Here is a 15,837-nt window from a genome sequence, read left to right as displayed (position 1 = left end):
AGAAGCTCATGATGAAAAAACTCAGTGTGCAAGTGGACTTCAGCAGATTGTTTTAATTTAAGAGCTGCAACTGTAAGACTGTGAAGATATATGCAATTGGTTTGAATAGTTTAATTTATCATTAAAGAACACATCAAGATCTAACTCAAGCTTTCTTAAAGGTGCACTATGGAGTTTTGAGAAATGTACAGCTCCTGTGGTGTAGCCTATGTTTATAACTCTTTAGACAAACTGTCCTCAGGGGAAAATGTGAGACACATCATGAGCAACATGCACACTGTAAAAGATACTAAATAATGTCTTTATTTTTTTTTCCCAACAATTTCACATGCATCCACAAAAGAATAACACTTTAACACTGAAAACAGAATATAAAGTTGGCTGGGCGACTGTATTGGCACACACTGAACACAGTTTCAACAATACTGGCTACAGAATCAGTAAAGCTCGGTTTACTGTAAATCCCTATCGCTCGTCCACCCTTAAAGCTAACAAGGGTTTCCCTCATAGAAGTTCACTTAGTGTTGCAGACATGTTAAACATTTATAAGCTTATTCTCTAGATTGAATCAGCACTATTACAGACTCATTTAAGAACGGTTACTAAATAAGGCAGCTGCATTAACCGAATGGGAAAGTTGACAGTTTGTCAAAGTCATCTATGCTAAATGGAAATCCTTCTTCTAATCCCTTAAGTGACATGATTTGAAATGTCCAGGTCCCTTTTATATTTGGTCAAACTACACTGAAGACATGTGTCCCTTTATCATGCCTGCCTGCTGCTTGTTTTTCATCGGTGACGCTAAATAAAAAAGAAGAAGCAGTGAGTGTTTTCCCTGTCTAAAAGAAGAATATCAACTAACAAACAATGTCTAAAAATCATAGGAGATTCTTCTGCACTCAGAGCTGCCCATCAGACACCTGTGGAGAGACCAGAAAACACATGAGACACCTTTGACTGTGAAAACACTGGACATGGAATCACTGCAGCATGAAAATAACTCACCTGTGGAAACATTGCTGTTAGACCATTTCATACTGGTTGTTGGTTATGTATCGAGACAAGCAGCACGACAGGAAGATCCCAATGAGCTGATACATAAAAGACAGAAACATTCCCAGTTAAAATACACCACATTCAAACACCAGTTACAAACAATATGTCAACGTAAAACCATGCATGTGATTGGTAAATGAAAAAACAAACAAATAGGAAAATATGAAGACATGTCAAAGCTTGAACTACAAAAATATATAAGTACAGTTTACATTGAAGTGTAACAAAAGCTGCATCCTAAGCTGACATTAACAGCTGGTTTGATCAAGTCACATGAACTACAGCCACCTATTAGTAGAAGAGAGAACACAGAAATGAGTCTGTGGGGATCCTTCTCCAGGATTTTGAGAAAAAACTTAATTTCCTGCATTTTGATCCCTTTTACTACAACACATAGTGTGGACTTCGGCAGCGTCATACCTAGCTGGAAGGTGTCTTTTGAGCTGAAACAACACAGTACCGATCCAAATGTCCCCTTACTTTTACTCTCTTAACCCATCAACTAACATCCTCGGGTACGATTGCAGTCCGCAAGGTCGATTCTTCAGGTGTATACTCTGAGATTCTGTAAATCTGGATTAATAATGTTCAGCACAGAGCTGCACTGAAGCTTCCATAGAGCATCAACATCAGTCCATAGACGAGCTATAACTGAGAGGACAGCTCAGCTATGAGGTCTTCACTTATTTCTTAGAGCTGAAAGGACAGGTGACAGTCGTTGTCCTTGTCTATGTATGTTGCACTTGAACTGTCTGGTCTGTTTCGAGAGCCCAGAACTAACACTGGATAACCTGAACTGCTGCCTGTGACATAAATGACACTTTAAAACCCAAGCATAAACAAAAAGGAAACGTTGACACATTACGTGTATGAATGCATTTGCTGTGTCTTGGTGTCTGGTGCACACCGACTTTCCTAAAGGATAATAATGAAGTGAAGGTTTCTCTAACGAGAAAACAGCAAATGCCATGTTTGACTGCTTTACACTGGGTATTGAATCATTCTAGGTGTTATAGGGCTTTATTTTAAGACATGGTTATCAGACTACTCCATTTATTATTCTTTTAATAATGTTTTCATTGTTGTTTTTTACTCAGGCAATGGTGATCAAGAAACATTGCGAAAATATGCACGAGCAGTTTGACTCCAGAGTTTCCTTTCAGAAGTTGTCCTGTTGTATTCTGCTGCTGCTTTAGACCCTGCATCACTAGATCTCTAATGTATGTGTGCACAAGCAGCACGGATGATGGACTCAGCCCCGTTTTAACCAAGTGGACCAGTTCTGTTCTGTTCAGTGTGGTTTGGTACGGTTGACCGAATAGGTCGGATAGGAACGCCTGGCAACCCAACAGAAGGGTAGCAAAAAAGGGCAGGAGAGTAACAGGTCGGATGTTTTGGTACCATTCCAGTGGAAACACCAATTGATGTGTACCGTACTGAACCGGACTGCTTGGTGCAAACATGGCTGAAGCTTCAAACAAACAAGGTGCAATGATGGAAACTAAGAAGTGTTTGTACACAGAGTGTGAACTGTGTATGATGTACCTGGAAGAATGCTATTCCAAAAGAGATCCCTGCGATGATTCCCAGGTTGGCCTCCATCACATTGGTCATCAGTGCAAAGCAACCCTAACGAAGCAGACAAATGATCATGGTTTGTGTTCTTTTTTTTAAAGGTTTTCTTTGGCCTTTTCTTGTTGCTACACTCAGTGAGAACATAACGCTGTTTCACTAAAATAAAACTACACAAATATGTTGTTGTGACACCACTGCGCTCACCGTGTTGTACACCTCGGTCTGAGCCTTTGTCAGATCCTTCAGGATCTCAGGTGTGCAGTTGTTGCTGTCTTTACAGCAGCTGACTGGGATTCCATTTTCTTTAAAGTATTTTGTGTTGTTCCAGTCTGTGTAGTTCGTCACGCCACAGCAATGCAACTGTTTGGAGAAAAAGACAGAAAATAAAGTGAGACAAATTCCGGACTTCCGGTGACGCCATGTTGTAGTAGACGGGGAAATGTTGCTCAACGAAAAGCCAACTAATAACCGGCCAATGTTTAAACTTGAATTTCCTTCGGGATCAATAAAGTATGTATCCATGTATGTATGTATGTATGTATGTATGTATGCATGTATGTATCAACTAACGGAGGAAACTGAACAAAACTGAAGGACAATAGTTACAGAAAGTGAATCAGGAGAGATGGAGAAAAAGAGGAGACCACAGAAGAAGGAAAACGTGAATGTAAGAAGTGCCAGAGGCGAAGGCGCCTGCCGGCGGTGACAGTGAGCTGGATTCATCATTTCATCATTTTAGCGGAGCTGCATCTGCTCAGACAAACCTAGGGACAACTTCACACCGCCACGGGAAATTATTGTTCGCGTCTTGGACTATCAGGTGAAGGAATATGTCATTCAAAAAGCTTGGAAACAAAAGACTACATACGAGGAATGGTCCCTTTACTTCAACCAAGACTACACGGCGGAGGTGCAAAGAAAGAGGAAATAAGTGTAGGACGTAATAAAAGCACTAAAGGAGAAGAAGGTGAAAGAACAGTCTTCTTATCCCGCCCAGTTCAAAGTGTTTCTGGACTTTTACTTCACTATGGGAGAACATGCCTATGTTACAAGAGATGGGGATCAAGGTTGCAGTGGATGAAACAGAGAGAAGAGGAGGCAACCTTGTATGAAGGAGGTGGACATGCATGCCTTTTTCAAGTGATCTCATTTAGTCATTATAGTTTTACAAAGTGAGGGGTCAAAGCATGGCCGTTGCCTTCAAGGGGCAAAAAAAGGGTTTCAATAAGAAACAAAAAAGTCTGAGTGAGGTTACTGCAGATGTTTAGTATCACCTCCCTGGTAAACATCAGTTTTTCATTAGAGAGTAACATGAGTGAAAGTTTAAACCAACAGAGAGCAGTGCAGAATATTTCACTGCTCTCTGTGGTCTGGTGAAGGAGTTTCCCTTTTACAGTGGCTGTATAGTATATAACCTGCAATTGTTTTTTTTTAATTTATTTTTTTAAGTGAAACACAATCAAAGTCAGATCAGACATCACTAGTGTACGGAAAAAGCTCCCACTCACAGTCCTCTGGATGGCGTCAACGGCAACGCTGCTGCTGTCTGTGCTGTTGTAGGTGCTAACGGCCTGTTTGTAGGCAACGTCTAACTTGGCCTTGATCTGATGGGTTAAAAAAAAACATTAAACATTTAAGTGAGCTGATTTGATTATTATTTTCTTTTTTTATTACAGTCATGTCTCGGGGCGAGTAATCCACCTCATGTCTGAAGATAAAGCCCGAGATGCCAGCCACAAGCTCGGCCAGGAACACCAGGGTCAGAAACATGGCATACTGAGGGAAGCATGATATCATGATTATACAAGGTCACATGTGAAGAGAATTTGTGAGGGAACTGACTGCAGCCTCACTCACCAGTTTGAGCATCCATGGGCTGCCGCGGCACGTGGCGAAGCAGCCGAACAGTCCAAAGATAACGATGGTGGCTCCGGTCCCGATGAGGACATACGGTGCATTGGTGCTGCTCTCGTTGTCTGAGAGGGAGAAATACGTTTCCAGGCTCACCTTCCCCCACACGCCAACGGCCAGCAGGATCACCCCTGTGACCTGAGGAGAACAGCAGGGTGGGTTAGTTCCAGCATCAAAGGGCCATAGACAGAGAGAGGAGCGGGTTTTTAGATCTGCGTCTGACACAGAACTTAAGATTTACAGCGTAATAACACCTTTGACACCAGGTAGCTTTCAATCAGATCTTCACTGCTCAGGTTTTGCCTTTAATTACTTAAGTAACAGAAAGAGAACTTCAGGTTTCTGAAGACTGGCTGACATATCTGACATGACGTATAAAACATTCATGTCTTACCACTGAGCACTATGTGCGTCTGTGGCAGAGCGCTTTAAAGAAAAGATCCTCTCTTTATTCTGCTGTGTACTCAATTACATGAAAAAGGTGGTCACGTTCCTCGGGCGACTCATCACTTACAGAAACGTAGCTTTGAGGAACATTCGATGGCTTCGTCTAACTTGTTTTATTCTTTTCTTCCTTTTAAGACAAGAATCAAATATATGAATAAAAGAATGATGGATATTGAAATGATCTCTGGGGGTCATTTAAAAACACGCTAACCTCCTCTCTCATCATGTTCACGTATGTTCACTCTATACAAGCTATGACAGGAGTGTAATCTTCACTGAGCCTGGTAATTACACATGGACACCTTTAATCAAGAAACATGGTGGGCTGAATCCTTGCCTCCTTGATTTCCTCTTATTAAAAATAGACCGATCTCTGGGGAGGAAATGCAGATGAGCAACAGAAAGGTTTCCAGGGGAATATCACCATACGCTTGATCAACTCTCCTTCTGCTGTTCTGATTAAAGGGTAGATGATTCATGCGGTGACATCATTTATTTACCTGCATATGATGCAATAAGCACACCTGGTGTACCTGACTGTGTTCAGCCTAAGACTGCCCACGCATGTCATTAGCCTGAAGGGGGAACATCAGCTCGACCAGGCGAGAGCAATAAATTGCCAGATAAAAGCACTTAGCTGAACTTTGTTTCAGCAGCAGGATGAGGTGGCTGTGTGTTCAGTGCAAAGATGAAAAACAACGATAAGGACTCTTTTTCTCCTGAAGACATGCTGATGTTTACAGTTTCCATAAACAACTGGGGCTGCAGCTAGGAAAATGATTCTTAGTCAGTCAGTGCTATCTATTTTGTTAAGAAATATATTAATCAAATATCAGAATACAGATATACAAACCTTTATGTCCTCAATCAATTCAATGTTATCATCATAGAAAAAGATTCATTATGAAACATCCGCACCTTGATGAACTGATATATTGAGCAACAGAAAATAAAGCTAATCTTTTTTGTACAATTAAAATATTTCTGTTTAATTATTACTATTGTATAATTATTAGACTATAATTTGTTTAATTGGAGACAAGAAGTAGCCAATAATATGTAGAAATAACCAGCTCGTTGCAGTCCCAGCATAAGATCTTATTTACGATTTTTAACTAATGATCATGGCAAGGAAAAAACACATTTAGAAATGTTCAGTGACTGAAAACCTATAATCGACCTGTCGAAGCCGAGCTACCATCGGTCTCCCTTTCTGCTTCATTAAAATAAAAAATGTAACGTGTGTGTGTGTGTGTGTGTTTGTTCAATCTGATAATGCTGCGCTTGTTATAGATACAATTCATCAGACAATGTTACAATAACATTAAAGTCCAGCTCGTTGATAAATCAGAACAACACCGACATCTGGTCGATACAGTCTCAACAAGTGTCTCTTTATGTCAACACTCAGAAACACAACTTCTCTGCTCTCAGCAGAAAGACTTCTTCTGGTCGAGTCTGTCGTGATTTAAGCAAATGAAAGGCAGCAGAGCCGCTTTTAGCCCATTGTTGCTCCTTTAGCTTCTTGTCCCCCGTTCTGTGTCCAAGACAAGACAAACAACTCACCCAGAAAATGAGGCTGTAGGAGATGAGGAAAGTCTTCAAGCAGGTTATCACCGGCTTGGTTTGAAGCCGACGAGACGGCGGAGACATGTTGCTGTTTGTTTTTGTGTTCTTCTAACTTTACACGGTGAGAAAAAAAGGGGAGAAAGTTTACTTCACAGCGGCCCGGAGGCGAGAAAAAAAAAACTTCAGGGATAAATCCAACAAGGGGAGCAAAGAGGGGGGGGGGGGGGGGGGGGGGGAAGTGACGTCACAAGGCAGAGCTCCTCCATGAGCCAGAGCTGCGTCAAGTCAGCAGGAATAACACTGCTCATACATGACCTTCAAAATAAAAGACTACAGAGGGAGCGCTTTTAAAACCCAATTTGATTTTATTCTATTAACACAATCTGTTTAACAGGTAGCTGTTGAGTAGGCTACATTTTTTAGGGTCCATCTTATAAATCTGTTTATTGTGAGGAAGTGCTTGATAACACAATCTACTATAAAACATTTCTGGAGCGTGCAGGATTTACATTTAAATACAATTTGTACAGTATAGTTAAAAAGACAGGAAGCCATAGATCAAGCTTTGAGATAGGCCTCAAAGTCTAATTATTTTAACATTATTAAAAAAGGACAACACTTTCAGACAAAGCCTATTTGACTGTCATTCTAATCATGCCTACAAGACAGTTGCCTTTCCTTATAGGTCTATTGTCTACTTTCCCCCCACTTAGAAATCTGACGCTTGGCCCACTTTATTTTGAAAGGTTAAGGTGCTTCATTTTCTGCTCCACGCTTCCTGACATGTTTGACTGTTTGATGATGTGACACGTTGTATGCCGTATAGACTTTGAATAAACAAGTGCTGAATTGTGTTAACCGAGTAAATGGATCACCAAAACATGACACTAAGGTGATCGTACTATTTAGAAATGTGAAATTTAGCATGTTGTATGAGAATCATGACTGTGAAGTGCTTTTTGAAAATAAATCATGCTATGATCAAAAAAAAAGAAAAGAAATAGAAATAAACTTGTGGAAAATAGGCCTATAGCCAATAAGTATTTTTATAAATTAGGCTATAATGTGGGGAAATTTAAATGTGTGCAGTCATTGATAATAACTCTGTCAAGTTTTAAAGAGCGCTTATTATCATCTTCTTTAATGTGGTGATAATAATATCTTTGGAGTATTTTCCATGTGTTTGAGGGGAAAGGGTTCCACGGCAGTGATCATGTTTAATGCAGCGGTGGGAGGAAACAAATCATCATAAAGAGCCCGAGAGCGACACCAAGCGGTGACTTGACTTTGCTGATGATCCACAAGAATCCCTGCTCTTAAAAGCTGCGGAGACTTTGCTGGGACTTAATGCCTCCCGTTTTCAATCTGGAATAAAACCGGGGTTTTGTTTTGCTGTATCTCCTTTGTTTACTTTGTCTTGCACATACATTTGATGCTACTTCATTTTTGTTGGATCTAAAGCGACCTGCGCAGCAAACTTTCCCCCCTCCCGGAGTGACATCTTTGTGTCTCTGACATGCCGCTCAGCTGCTTTGTTGCTGTCTTCATTTTATACTTCACAGGTAAGACTAAACTGTAAAGGTCGAACAAAAACCTGTCAAGGCACTACTTATGAGAAGGGGTAGAAAGTAAGTAAACGTATTCAATTGTATACTCTTGCCAATAGCCTAAAACTTTGAGTTATTCTACTTGGGTAAAACATTTTTTTATTATAGGCTCAATAATATTGTAACCTTTTCTTATATCTCACATCACAGAAACGATTCACCAATAGGCCTTACTCAAATAATAATAATTAAGACGGAATATTAAAAACAAAATAAATTATTGGTTAAACTACAAAACCATTTACTTATTAAAATAGACCCGCTTTACTAGATATTAAAGTCATATACTGGCCTTTTGTTGATTTCTTTCGGTGAGGTTTTAAGATAAACCCACAGTAGATTTCTAGCTCACCTGCACATTGGACATATGTTATTCACTTATTTTTCAATGTCTAACTTTTATTTCCACAATGTGCAGATAAACTAAACAAAGATTTCATCAAACAAAATGTATTTATGATCCAAAAGTGATATATAGCTTATACACCGTGCTTTAATGGGGCATTCATTCATGACTTTTATAGGCCTACTTAAAGTAAGTTATAGTTGAATGCCAATGCTTTTGATTGCATGCCTTCAAACAGCCACATCCTTTCTCTTGGATTGGGAAATACCTTGATCTCTGAAGAAATCCCAATTGTATGAGATGCAGATGTGCTGAATATTTGAGGCTGACTCAATGAATGCAAATTGAGTGGAAGCTCTCCCCCTCTGGGGACGAAAAGTTTGGATGAAGCTCCCTCACTACATTTCCCAACACGCAACTGGCCACAACCCAGTTAGAAGACGCTGTTGCTTTTCAGGTGCTATACTCTGTCTGCTTTAATAACAGATTACCTCCAATCACTGGGAGGTCACAGGGACAAGTGTGCTACTTAAACCACCCAGAAGCACATACAACCTCAGGGGGTTAACAAAACAGAGTGGGAAACATTACCTTACCTCTGTTACATGAGGCTGTTTAGTCAAACTACACACATCATTTTGGCATGTCTCTATGCCATGACTAGAGTCTGATGCACAGTGTGTCAGTGTCTTGGTATTCTACGGCCTAAATACTAAAGTTTGTGTTCAAGGTGCATTCAGACAGCCTGCTATTAACACAGCACAAGAAAACTTCCAGTATTAAAAATCCTTCATAAGTTTGTTACAGAAGCTTTATCCAAGATAGAGTCAAACAAATAAGTAGCCTAAATATAGGGTATGTATCACAATCTATCCAGTAATGGAGTAGTGGAGGGAAAATGGATGCCTGATAAAGTTGTACTCAGGTACTTTCAGCACTGCAATGGAAGTCATCAAAAGTACAGATTTTTTAATTGCCACGTGCATGATGGTGCATGTCACCTGAGGCCTGTACCTGAAGCCTGCAGTGCACAGCAGCTGACTGATGAGCTTGCTTATTTCGTCTGTGACTAATTCTCTGTGAGGGAGACTGCAGAAAAATTAGTCTGGGGAAATGTTACCGAGTGGAACATGAGGATCATTATGAGAAAAACGCTGACGATAGGTGTAATCCACCTGAAGCAGAGAGGGGCGTTTAATGTGTTTCATTATTATTATTAGAAACTGCGGTGAAGTAAACTTTATAAGGCTGAGGGGAAAATGTGCAAGAAAACAGGAACTGATTTAAGATGGGGCTGGACGGTTGACAGAAACTATGGAACATTTGGCACTCAGCTCTAAACACAGAGTCACTCTGAAAGGATTTTTAAAAGGGATAATATGACAGTACCACAACCTCTGAGAAAGAAGGATAATACTATAAGTGTCTATTGTGCAAAGTGAAGAATTCACAGAGAAAGGAAAATGGGCCAAAGTACTGCACGCAAGTTTGATGAGTAAGAGGGAAAATCTCCAAGTGAACAATTAAAACATGCTGTCTGACCTAGTTTGTGTTCATATCACTGCTGTTTCATGCGGCTCAGAAACTTCACCATATCGACTTCAGCTCTCTGTTCTTTTCGTATATCTACTTTAAGCTCGGCCCCTTCAACTAACTATACAATCTCTATTCCACTTGAGAGATTTCCATGTTTCTCGATTCTTCAATCCCTCCTGGGGTTTCCATTAGCAACACTGATTGTAAATCCAGGTGTCTGTGCACTGAGCTGTTATTGAGCTTGTGTAAGAGGAAACCTGAGAGGAAGTGAAGGGAAAACGTGCCAGCCTCTCTCTAAATGACATACATTCATATTATTTGGACTGACTAGAACCATGTTTGACTTCTGAAATGTGTTTTTTTTTCTAGCCCTCTCTGGCACCACAGTATACGACGGCTACAATGACTTTGAAGAGGAATACCACACTCCTCAGCTAGACTACAAAGGTGTGTATGGAAAAGAAGGGACACTATCTCTTTAAACAATCAGACCATATGTCTATGAGTTAGATGGTGTACTACTGTGCTCTGTTACATTTTCTCACCACCTTATACACTGTTGTCTCTCATCCCAGTATAACACATTCTGCAATATAGCCTCCACACATTTAGGGCAAGAGGATAGTATGAACACACATTTCTGGACTTCGAGACAAAAATCCAAAAGCTACCCTGGTGTGTTTTTTTTGATGATAGTACTTTCAGTCTATAAAAAAAGATACATTTTACTTAAAATGATTAACTGGCCCTTTTCTTTACAGCTCTAGCTTTGTTGGAAATGTTTGCTCACATTGTAATGGCCTTATATTGGAATTATTTTACGTCATTCCTTAAATCTTTTTTGTTATGGTTATGTAAAATTGATTCTGGTTTTCACAGAATATTTGCAATGCACTGAGGATGACTGTTTGTATCAAACAAAACACAGATTTACTGTTATCTACACACATCCGTCCATCAATTATCTTTACCCTCTACCCTTTTCCCCCTCCGAGGTGGCGGGTGGCTGGAGCAGATCCCAGCTGTCATTGGGTGAAAGGCAGAGTTCACCCTGGACTGGCAACTAGCCAATCATAGGGCTGACATATTGAGACACACAACTACACATTCATATCTAGGATCAGTTTAGAGTGACCAGTTAACCTGAGGAGCATGTATGTATATTGGCCTGTGTGAGGAAGCTGGATTACCCTGAGAGAACCCAAGCATGCACAGGGAGAACACGCAAACTCCACACAGGAACCAGAAACCTTTTTGCTGTGAGGCAACAAAGCCACTGTGCAGCCCCGTCTACATACACATGCTCAACATAATCTCCTGATATAATGAGTTTTGAGCCAGTATCCAAACATTTATTCTGCTTTAAAGACCTTAATTCAACCTTTTACTGTTTCACGTCTGCCGTCCTCTTTGTGGCACTACTGATTGTGTCTGAGGCGACATCAACTACAGCAGGTATCCCTTCAGAGCTCTGCTTTACACCACGAGTCCTTCACACATATTTGTGTTCTGTTACTTTTAAACGCAGACCCACACTGGTGTCATTCTCCTGGTCTGACCAATGGGGAGGTGACCTGTCACTCACCACGAGGCGGGGCCTATAGGAGCACGTTGGGCACCCGCTGTGAGATGAGTTGCGATCGAGGATACCGATTGCTGGGGAAGAGCTCAATCCAGTGCCTGGCCAACCGACGCTGGTCTGGGACTGCTTTCTGTCGCAGTATGTGGATCCTGGGATTTTAGATTTACATATATGAAAAAAAGCTTGAAATATGAAGTCAATCTAATGAAAACACCAAATCCACAAAGGACGACCCTACATTTTGTTGCTTCTTATTATCAAATAGTTTTATTTGTTTAATTGTAAAGCTATTTTAGGAAAATGTTTAGTCTTTAAAACATATTTGGTGGTTTTTTAAATGGACATTCACTGCACCCAACACATAGAGGTGGTTTAGTTATAGAGAGTAGGCAGAAGTGGTCAACTGTCTTTGCTGCTCTCTGCTGAGTTCTGTTAACTGTTAATTTGGCAGAGAAAAATAAATAAATATGTTGATACATACAAAAGTTAAAAAGCAACGAAAGCAAAGAAATAGCAACAAAATCAACTTTCAGGTGAAGAAAAACACTCAAAACCAGCAGACAGGATGCTGTTTTTGTAAAGTCAAAATGTAGTCAGAAGTTTTTATTTTCCCTTTAAGACAATCCAGTGTCATATTCTAAGCTAATAATTCATTTTCAGAATATTCCAACACTTCCTGAATGCAGGGTTATGTAGATGTAAAGTAAAGAATGAAGACATAACCTATAGTTGGACTTAGATTTAGTCATGAATGTGATGTGCTGGCAATAACATTAACTTTTAAGCAGCTTATATACTCACATTTATTTTTTTGCCCTGAAATTCATCGGGATGTCTGTCTGCGTGGTGATATTCCTTCAGAGATGCGCTGCCGTGTCCTGAATCTCATCCCACATGGCCGATACACCTGCACTCAAGGCTTCATGGTGGACTCCAGGTGTGACTTCACCTGTTACCCAGGCTATCGCATCGAGGGGGAACACTCACGCACGTGTCAGCATGGGGGGTCCTGGAGCGGAGTGCAGCCAGTTTGTGAAGGTACTTAAAAAGTTATTATTATTATTATTTTTAATATATGTATATACATATACATATATATATATATATGTTCTGTAAAATCTTGAATAAAAGCCCATCCCAATTGAAGGCCCAGTCCACTTAACCAGCCTGGTGTATAGCTGTTTTGACACATAAAGGCAGATCTCAGTCAGAGGGCCCTGTTAGTGTTGATCAGTTTGAAATTTAAGATAAGGAGAAAAAAGCAGCTGCTGATATCTGCTGATGCAGATATTAATGAACACATCCACTTACACATTTTTCATTTGTAACTGGATGTGTTCATTAATATTTGCATCCTTTAAAGGCAGGGTCTCATACATTAAAGTTAATAAAAGCTCAAAAATAAAAGCTTAATAAAAGAAACCCTGCGCCTGATATTTTAAACTAGAGGTTGAACTTACTGCAATATCATGGACCTAAATTGAGAACATCTGTATTTTGTCAAGTTATTCATTATTCTATCCAGCCTCGCAGTGACACTAAAACAAGCTTATTTCTTTGTTTTGGGTTTTATGGAGAACTTCGAACTTTGTTGATTTATTCCCAACTATTTATTTCAGACACTGATCCTCCAAAGATCAAGTGTCCCCCATCCAGACTCAAATTCGCAGATCCTGGAAAACTAACCTCTGTGGTGACGTGGGACCGGCCTGCTGCAACTGACACTGCAGATAAATCCCTCGAGTATGTCACTCATTTCTTGATTTGACTTTGGATTTGAAACGTTTTTAAAATTGTAATTTTCTTGACTTTATTCATGTCTGTAATTATAGAAACTTTTGTAGAGCACTTTGTGACACATGGATTGAAAAGTCCTCTATAGATAAAGACGATTCTATTGTTAATGTTATCGTACTTTCTGTCTGTAATCTGCAGTGTAATTTTAGAAGGCCAGGAGCCAGGTACTGACTTTAAGGAGGGAGTAAACATCATTCGTTACAAAGTGTACGATCAAGCCAGGAACAGAGCTGCATGCAAGTTTATTGTACGCGTTGAAGGTAAGCTGCAATTCACCTATATTGAATCAGTTTAAATGTTACCCATAGAGCTGTTTTTCCTCAAAGCTCTGGATTGCACTCTTCCTTACAGTAAGAAGATGTTCAGTTTTGCCTCAGCCTCTGCACGGCTACCTCAGCTGCTCCTCCGATGGAAATAATTACGGTGCGACGTGTGAATATCACTGTGATGGAGGATTCGAGCTGAGGGGGACATCAAGTCGTGTCTGTCAGTTCAACCACAACTGGGATGGAGCAGCTGCTGAGTGTGTTCGTGAGTCTGCATCAGTATTATTGATTTTATATATATATATATTATGTTAAATGGGGTTTCATTGTTTAACAGTTTGTGAGCGTGTGTGTTTGCAGCGATGGAGATTAAATCAGATGTGAAGACGGTCTCTGCTCTTCTGGATCAGTTTTATGAAAAGAGGAGGTTGTTGATTATGTCTGCGCCGAACATATCCGACTCAGACTACCAGCTGCAGAACATCATGATACAAGTGAGGAGATGTTCAGCTCCTGACGAAACACATACTCTACCTTGAATGGCATCTGCGAGGACGTTTGAATCACGAGCAGTTTTCTTTGTTTGAACCTAGAAATCCGATTGTGGATTGGACCTGCGACATGTAACTGTGATCGAGCTCCTGGGCTCCCCGCCACGTGAGACGGGACGTATTAAAGAAAATCTGCTCAGCCCTGAAGTCATCGAGGGTTTGAGGTAATAGTATTATAGAAGCCCAATCACTTTGCTACTCAGCAAATGATGGTTGCTTCTCCTCACTATTTAAATGTCAGGAGCCTCCTGGTTAAAATGAAGCCTTGGTGAGATTTACTTAACATGGAAAAAAACTTCTCTAAGGATTAACACGGTGAGAGTAGTACACTCAGTCCAGGGGTGCAGTAAAGGTTTTATTTTTTTTACTGGACTGAAGGAACAAATTCAATTGTAAACATCTGGCTTTTTCTAAGGAAAATCTATGAATACCCGATACTTTAAATGTCTGTCATTTTGTAACAGATACAGACAAGTTTAAAAGGATTCATTTTTCCTAGAAGAGGGAGAAATATAGATTTTTCCAACTTCTGTGTAATTTGAGTAAGGGGTATATGGCTCACTTTTTCCAGACTGGAAAGTCTCTCTCTAAAACTTAAGACTCTTCACTGAACACAAATCCTAATGCTGAGTTTGAGCATCAGTATACTGGATGGAGCACATTCTGGGAAATGTAGGCAGTCAGACATAACTGTGCTAGAAGTACATGGAAAGTGTATTTATTTGAAGGGCGACATTCCTTAGAGTTCACCACTTATGCAAACAAACAAGCATCATCGAAGCGTTTCCATGACTCACACAATGAACATCAACAAAGAGCTGAAGTTAGGAATATTTATATATTGTTCTATGACATAAATTAACTATGGGAATAAAGGCGATGGCTTATGTGGATGTAAAAGGTGCTTCTCTATTCTGTTTTTTTACCTTCAGTTTTGAACTTTCTCTGCATTCATGATAAATAGCCTCCATCGTCAGGTTATACAGTCCTTTAATAATTATTATAATTCTGTAACGTTATAAAGCATGGCCTAGCAGAGTGTAGCTTTCACTAATCTCTCTGCTGATTTGTGTCCATCTGTAGACAAATATTCAGAATCTCCAGAACTTACTTCAGCATGGTCCTGCTGGACGAGCGTGGACTGGACCGAGAACGCTTCATCGCCCCGCTGGCGTCAGGCGAGCTGTTCGCTTACATCGATAGCTTCGTGATGGACGAAGCGGAGAGGGAGAGGCTGGAGCTCCACAGAGACTTCTGTGACGAACTTTAAATAAGCAACTCTGGCTCCCACGCTGATAAACACATCAGCAATACTAACACAAGATGAGAAAGAAACCAGAGGTCCAGAGGGACATTAAGAGGTGGGAGGAGGAAACAAGCAACTGGTTATGTTTAAATGTGATCACTATACTACACTGAAGTACTAGCACTGTTTTCTATGTATCAAATATTCAGCTGGAAGGCACAGGGACCAGAGAACAGACAAAGAGACAGATTATAATAAATAAAGCAGAAAGGCTTCGTAGAGCTTCAGATAGGAGACTAAAGGAGCCTCAGTGTTATTCAGATGTTTAAAGTTGAGACATTCAAGCAT

At 40.2% G+C, this 15,837-nt stretch overlaps 2 protein-coding genes across 2 annotated transcripts; one reads left to right on the top strand and one right to left on the bottom strand.

Annotated features, from left to right (window-relative positions):
• Positions 1–280: 280 nt before the first annotated feature.
• On the bottom strand, positions 281–6,770 carry tspan6 (tetraspanin 6). Its single transcript, XM_079352309.1, has 8 exons — positions 6,556–6,770; positions 4,489–4,680; positions 4,333–4,407; positions 4,140–4,235; positions 2,836–2,991; positions 2,602–2,685; positions 1,006–1,091; positions 281–920 (listed from the first exon to the last, which is right to left on the bottom strand). The coding sequence occupies exons 1-7, from the start codon at positions 6,640–6,642 to the stop codon at positions 1,023–1,025; spliced, it is 759 nt and encodes a 252-aa protein (XP_079208435.1). The 5' UTR covers positions 6,643–6,770; the 3' UTR covers positions 281–920; positions 1,006–1,022.
• A 1,085-nt stretch (positions 6,771–7,855) lies between these two features.
• On the top strand, positions 7,856–15,768 carry srpx2 (sushi-repeat containing protein X-linked 2). The gene is made up of 10 exons (XM_079351680.1): positions 7,856–8,120; positions 10,417–10,494; positions 11,576–11,767; positions 12,491–12,667; positions 13,249–13,372; positions 13,565–13,686; positions 13,778–13,957; positions 14,053–14,186; positions 14,286–14,407; positions 15,327–15,768. Exons 1-10 carry the CDS (start codon positions 8,075–8,077, stop codon positions 15,511–15,513), a joined length of 1,362 nt encoding a protein of 453 aa, XP_079207806.1. The 5' UTR covers positions 7,856–8,074; the 3' UTR covers positions 15,514–15,768.
• The last annotated feature ends 69 nt before the right edge of the window (positions 15,769–15,837 follow it).

Source organism: Symphodus melops (assembly GCF_947650265.1).
Source record: "Symphodus melops genome assembly, chromosome: 9".
NCBI lineage: Eukaryota > Metazoa > Chordata > Actinopteri > Labriformes > Labridae > Symphodus > Symphodus melops.
This window is presented reverse-complemented; position numbering and strand designations above follow the sequence as displayed.

Coding starts and splice junctions, on each gene's coding strand:
- tspan6 (XM_079352309.1), bottom strand. CDS start 6,642: ATGTCTCCGCCGTCTCGTCGGCTTCAAACCAAGCCGGTGATAACCTGC. Junction 4,236..4,332: donor GCTTTATCTTCAGACATGAG/GTGGATTACTCG, acceptor TTAACCCATCAG/ATCAAGGCCAAGTTAGACGT. Junction 1,092..2,601: donor TTGGAATAGCATTCTTCCAG/GTACATCATACA, acceptor TTTATGTATCAG/CTCATTGGGATCTTCCTGTC.
- srpx2 (XM_079351680.1), top strand. CDS start 8,075: ATGCCGCTCAGCTGCTTTGTTGCTGTCTTCATTTTATACTTCACAG. Junction 13,958..14,052: donor AGCAGCTGCTGAGTGTGTTC/GTGAGTCTGCAT, acceptor GTGTGTTTGCAG/CGATGGAGATTAAATCAGAT. Junction 14,408..15,326: donor GAAGTCATCGAGGGTTTGAG/GTAATAGTATTA, acceptor GTCCATCTGTAG/ACAAATATTCAGAATCTCCA.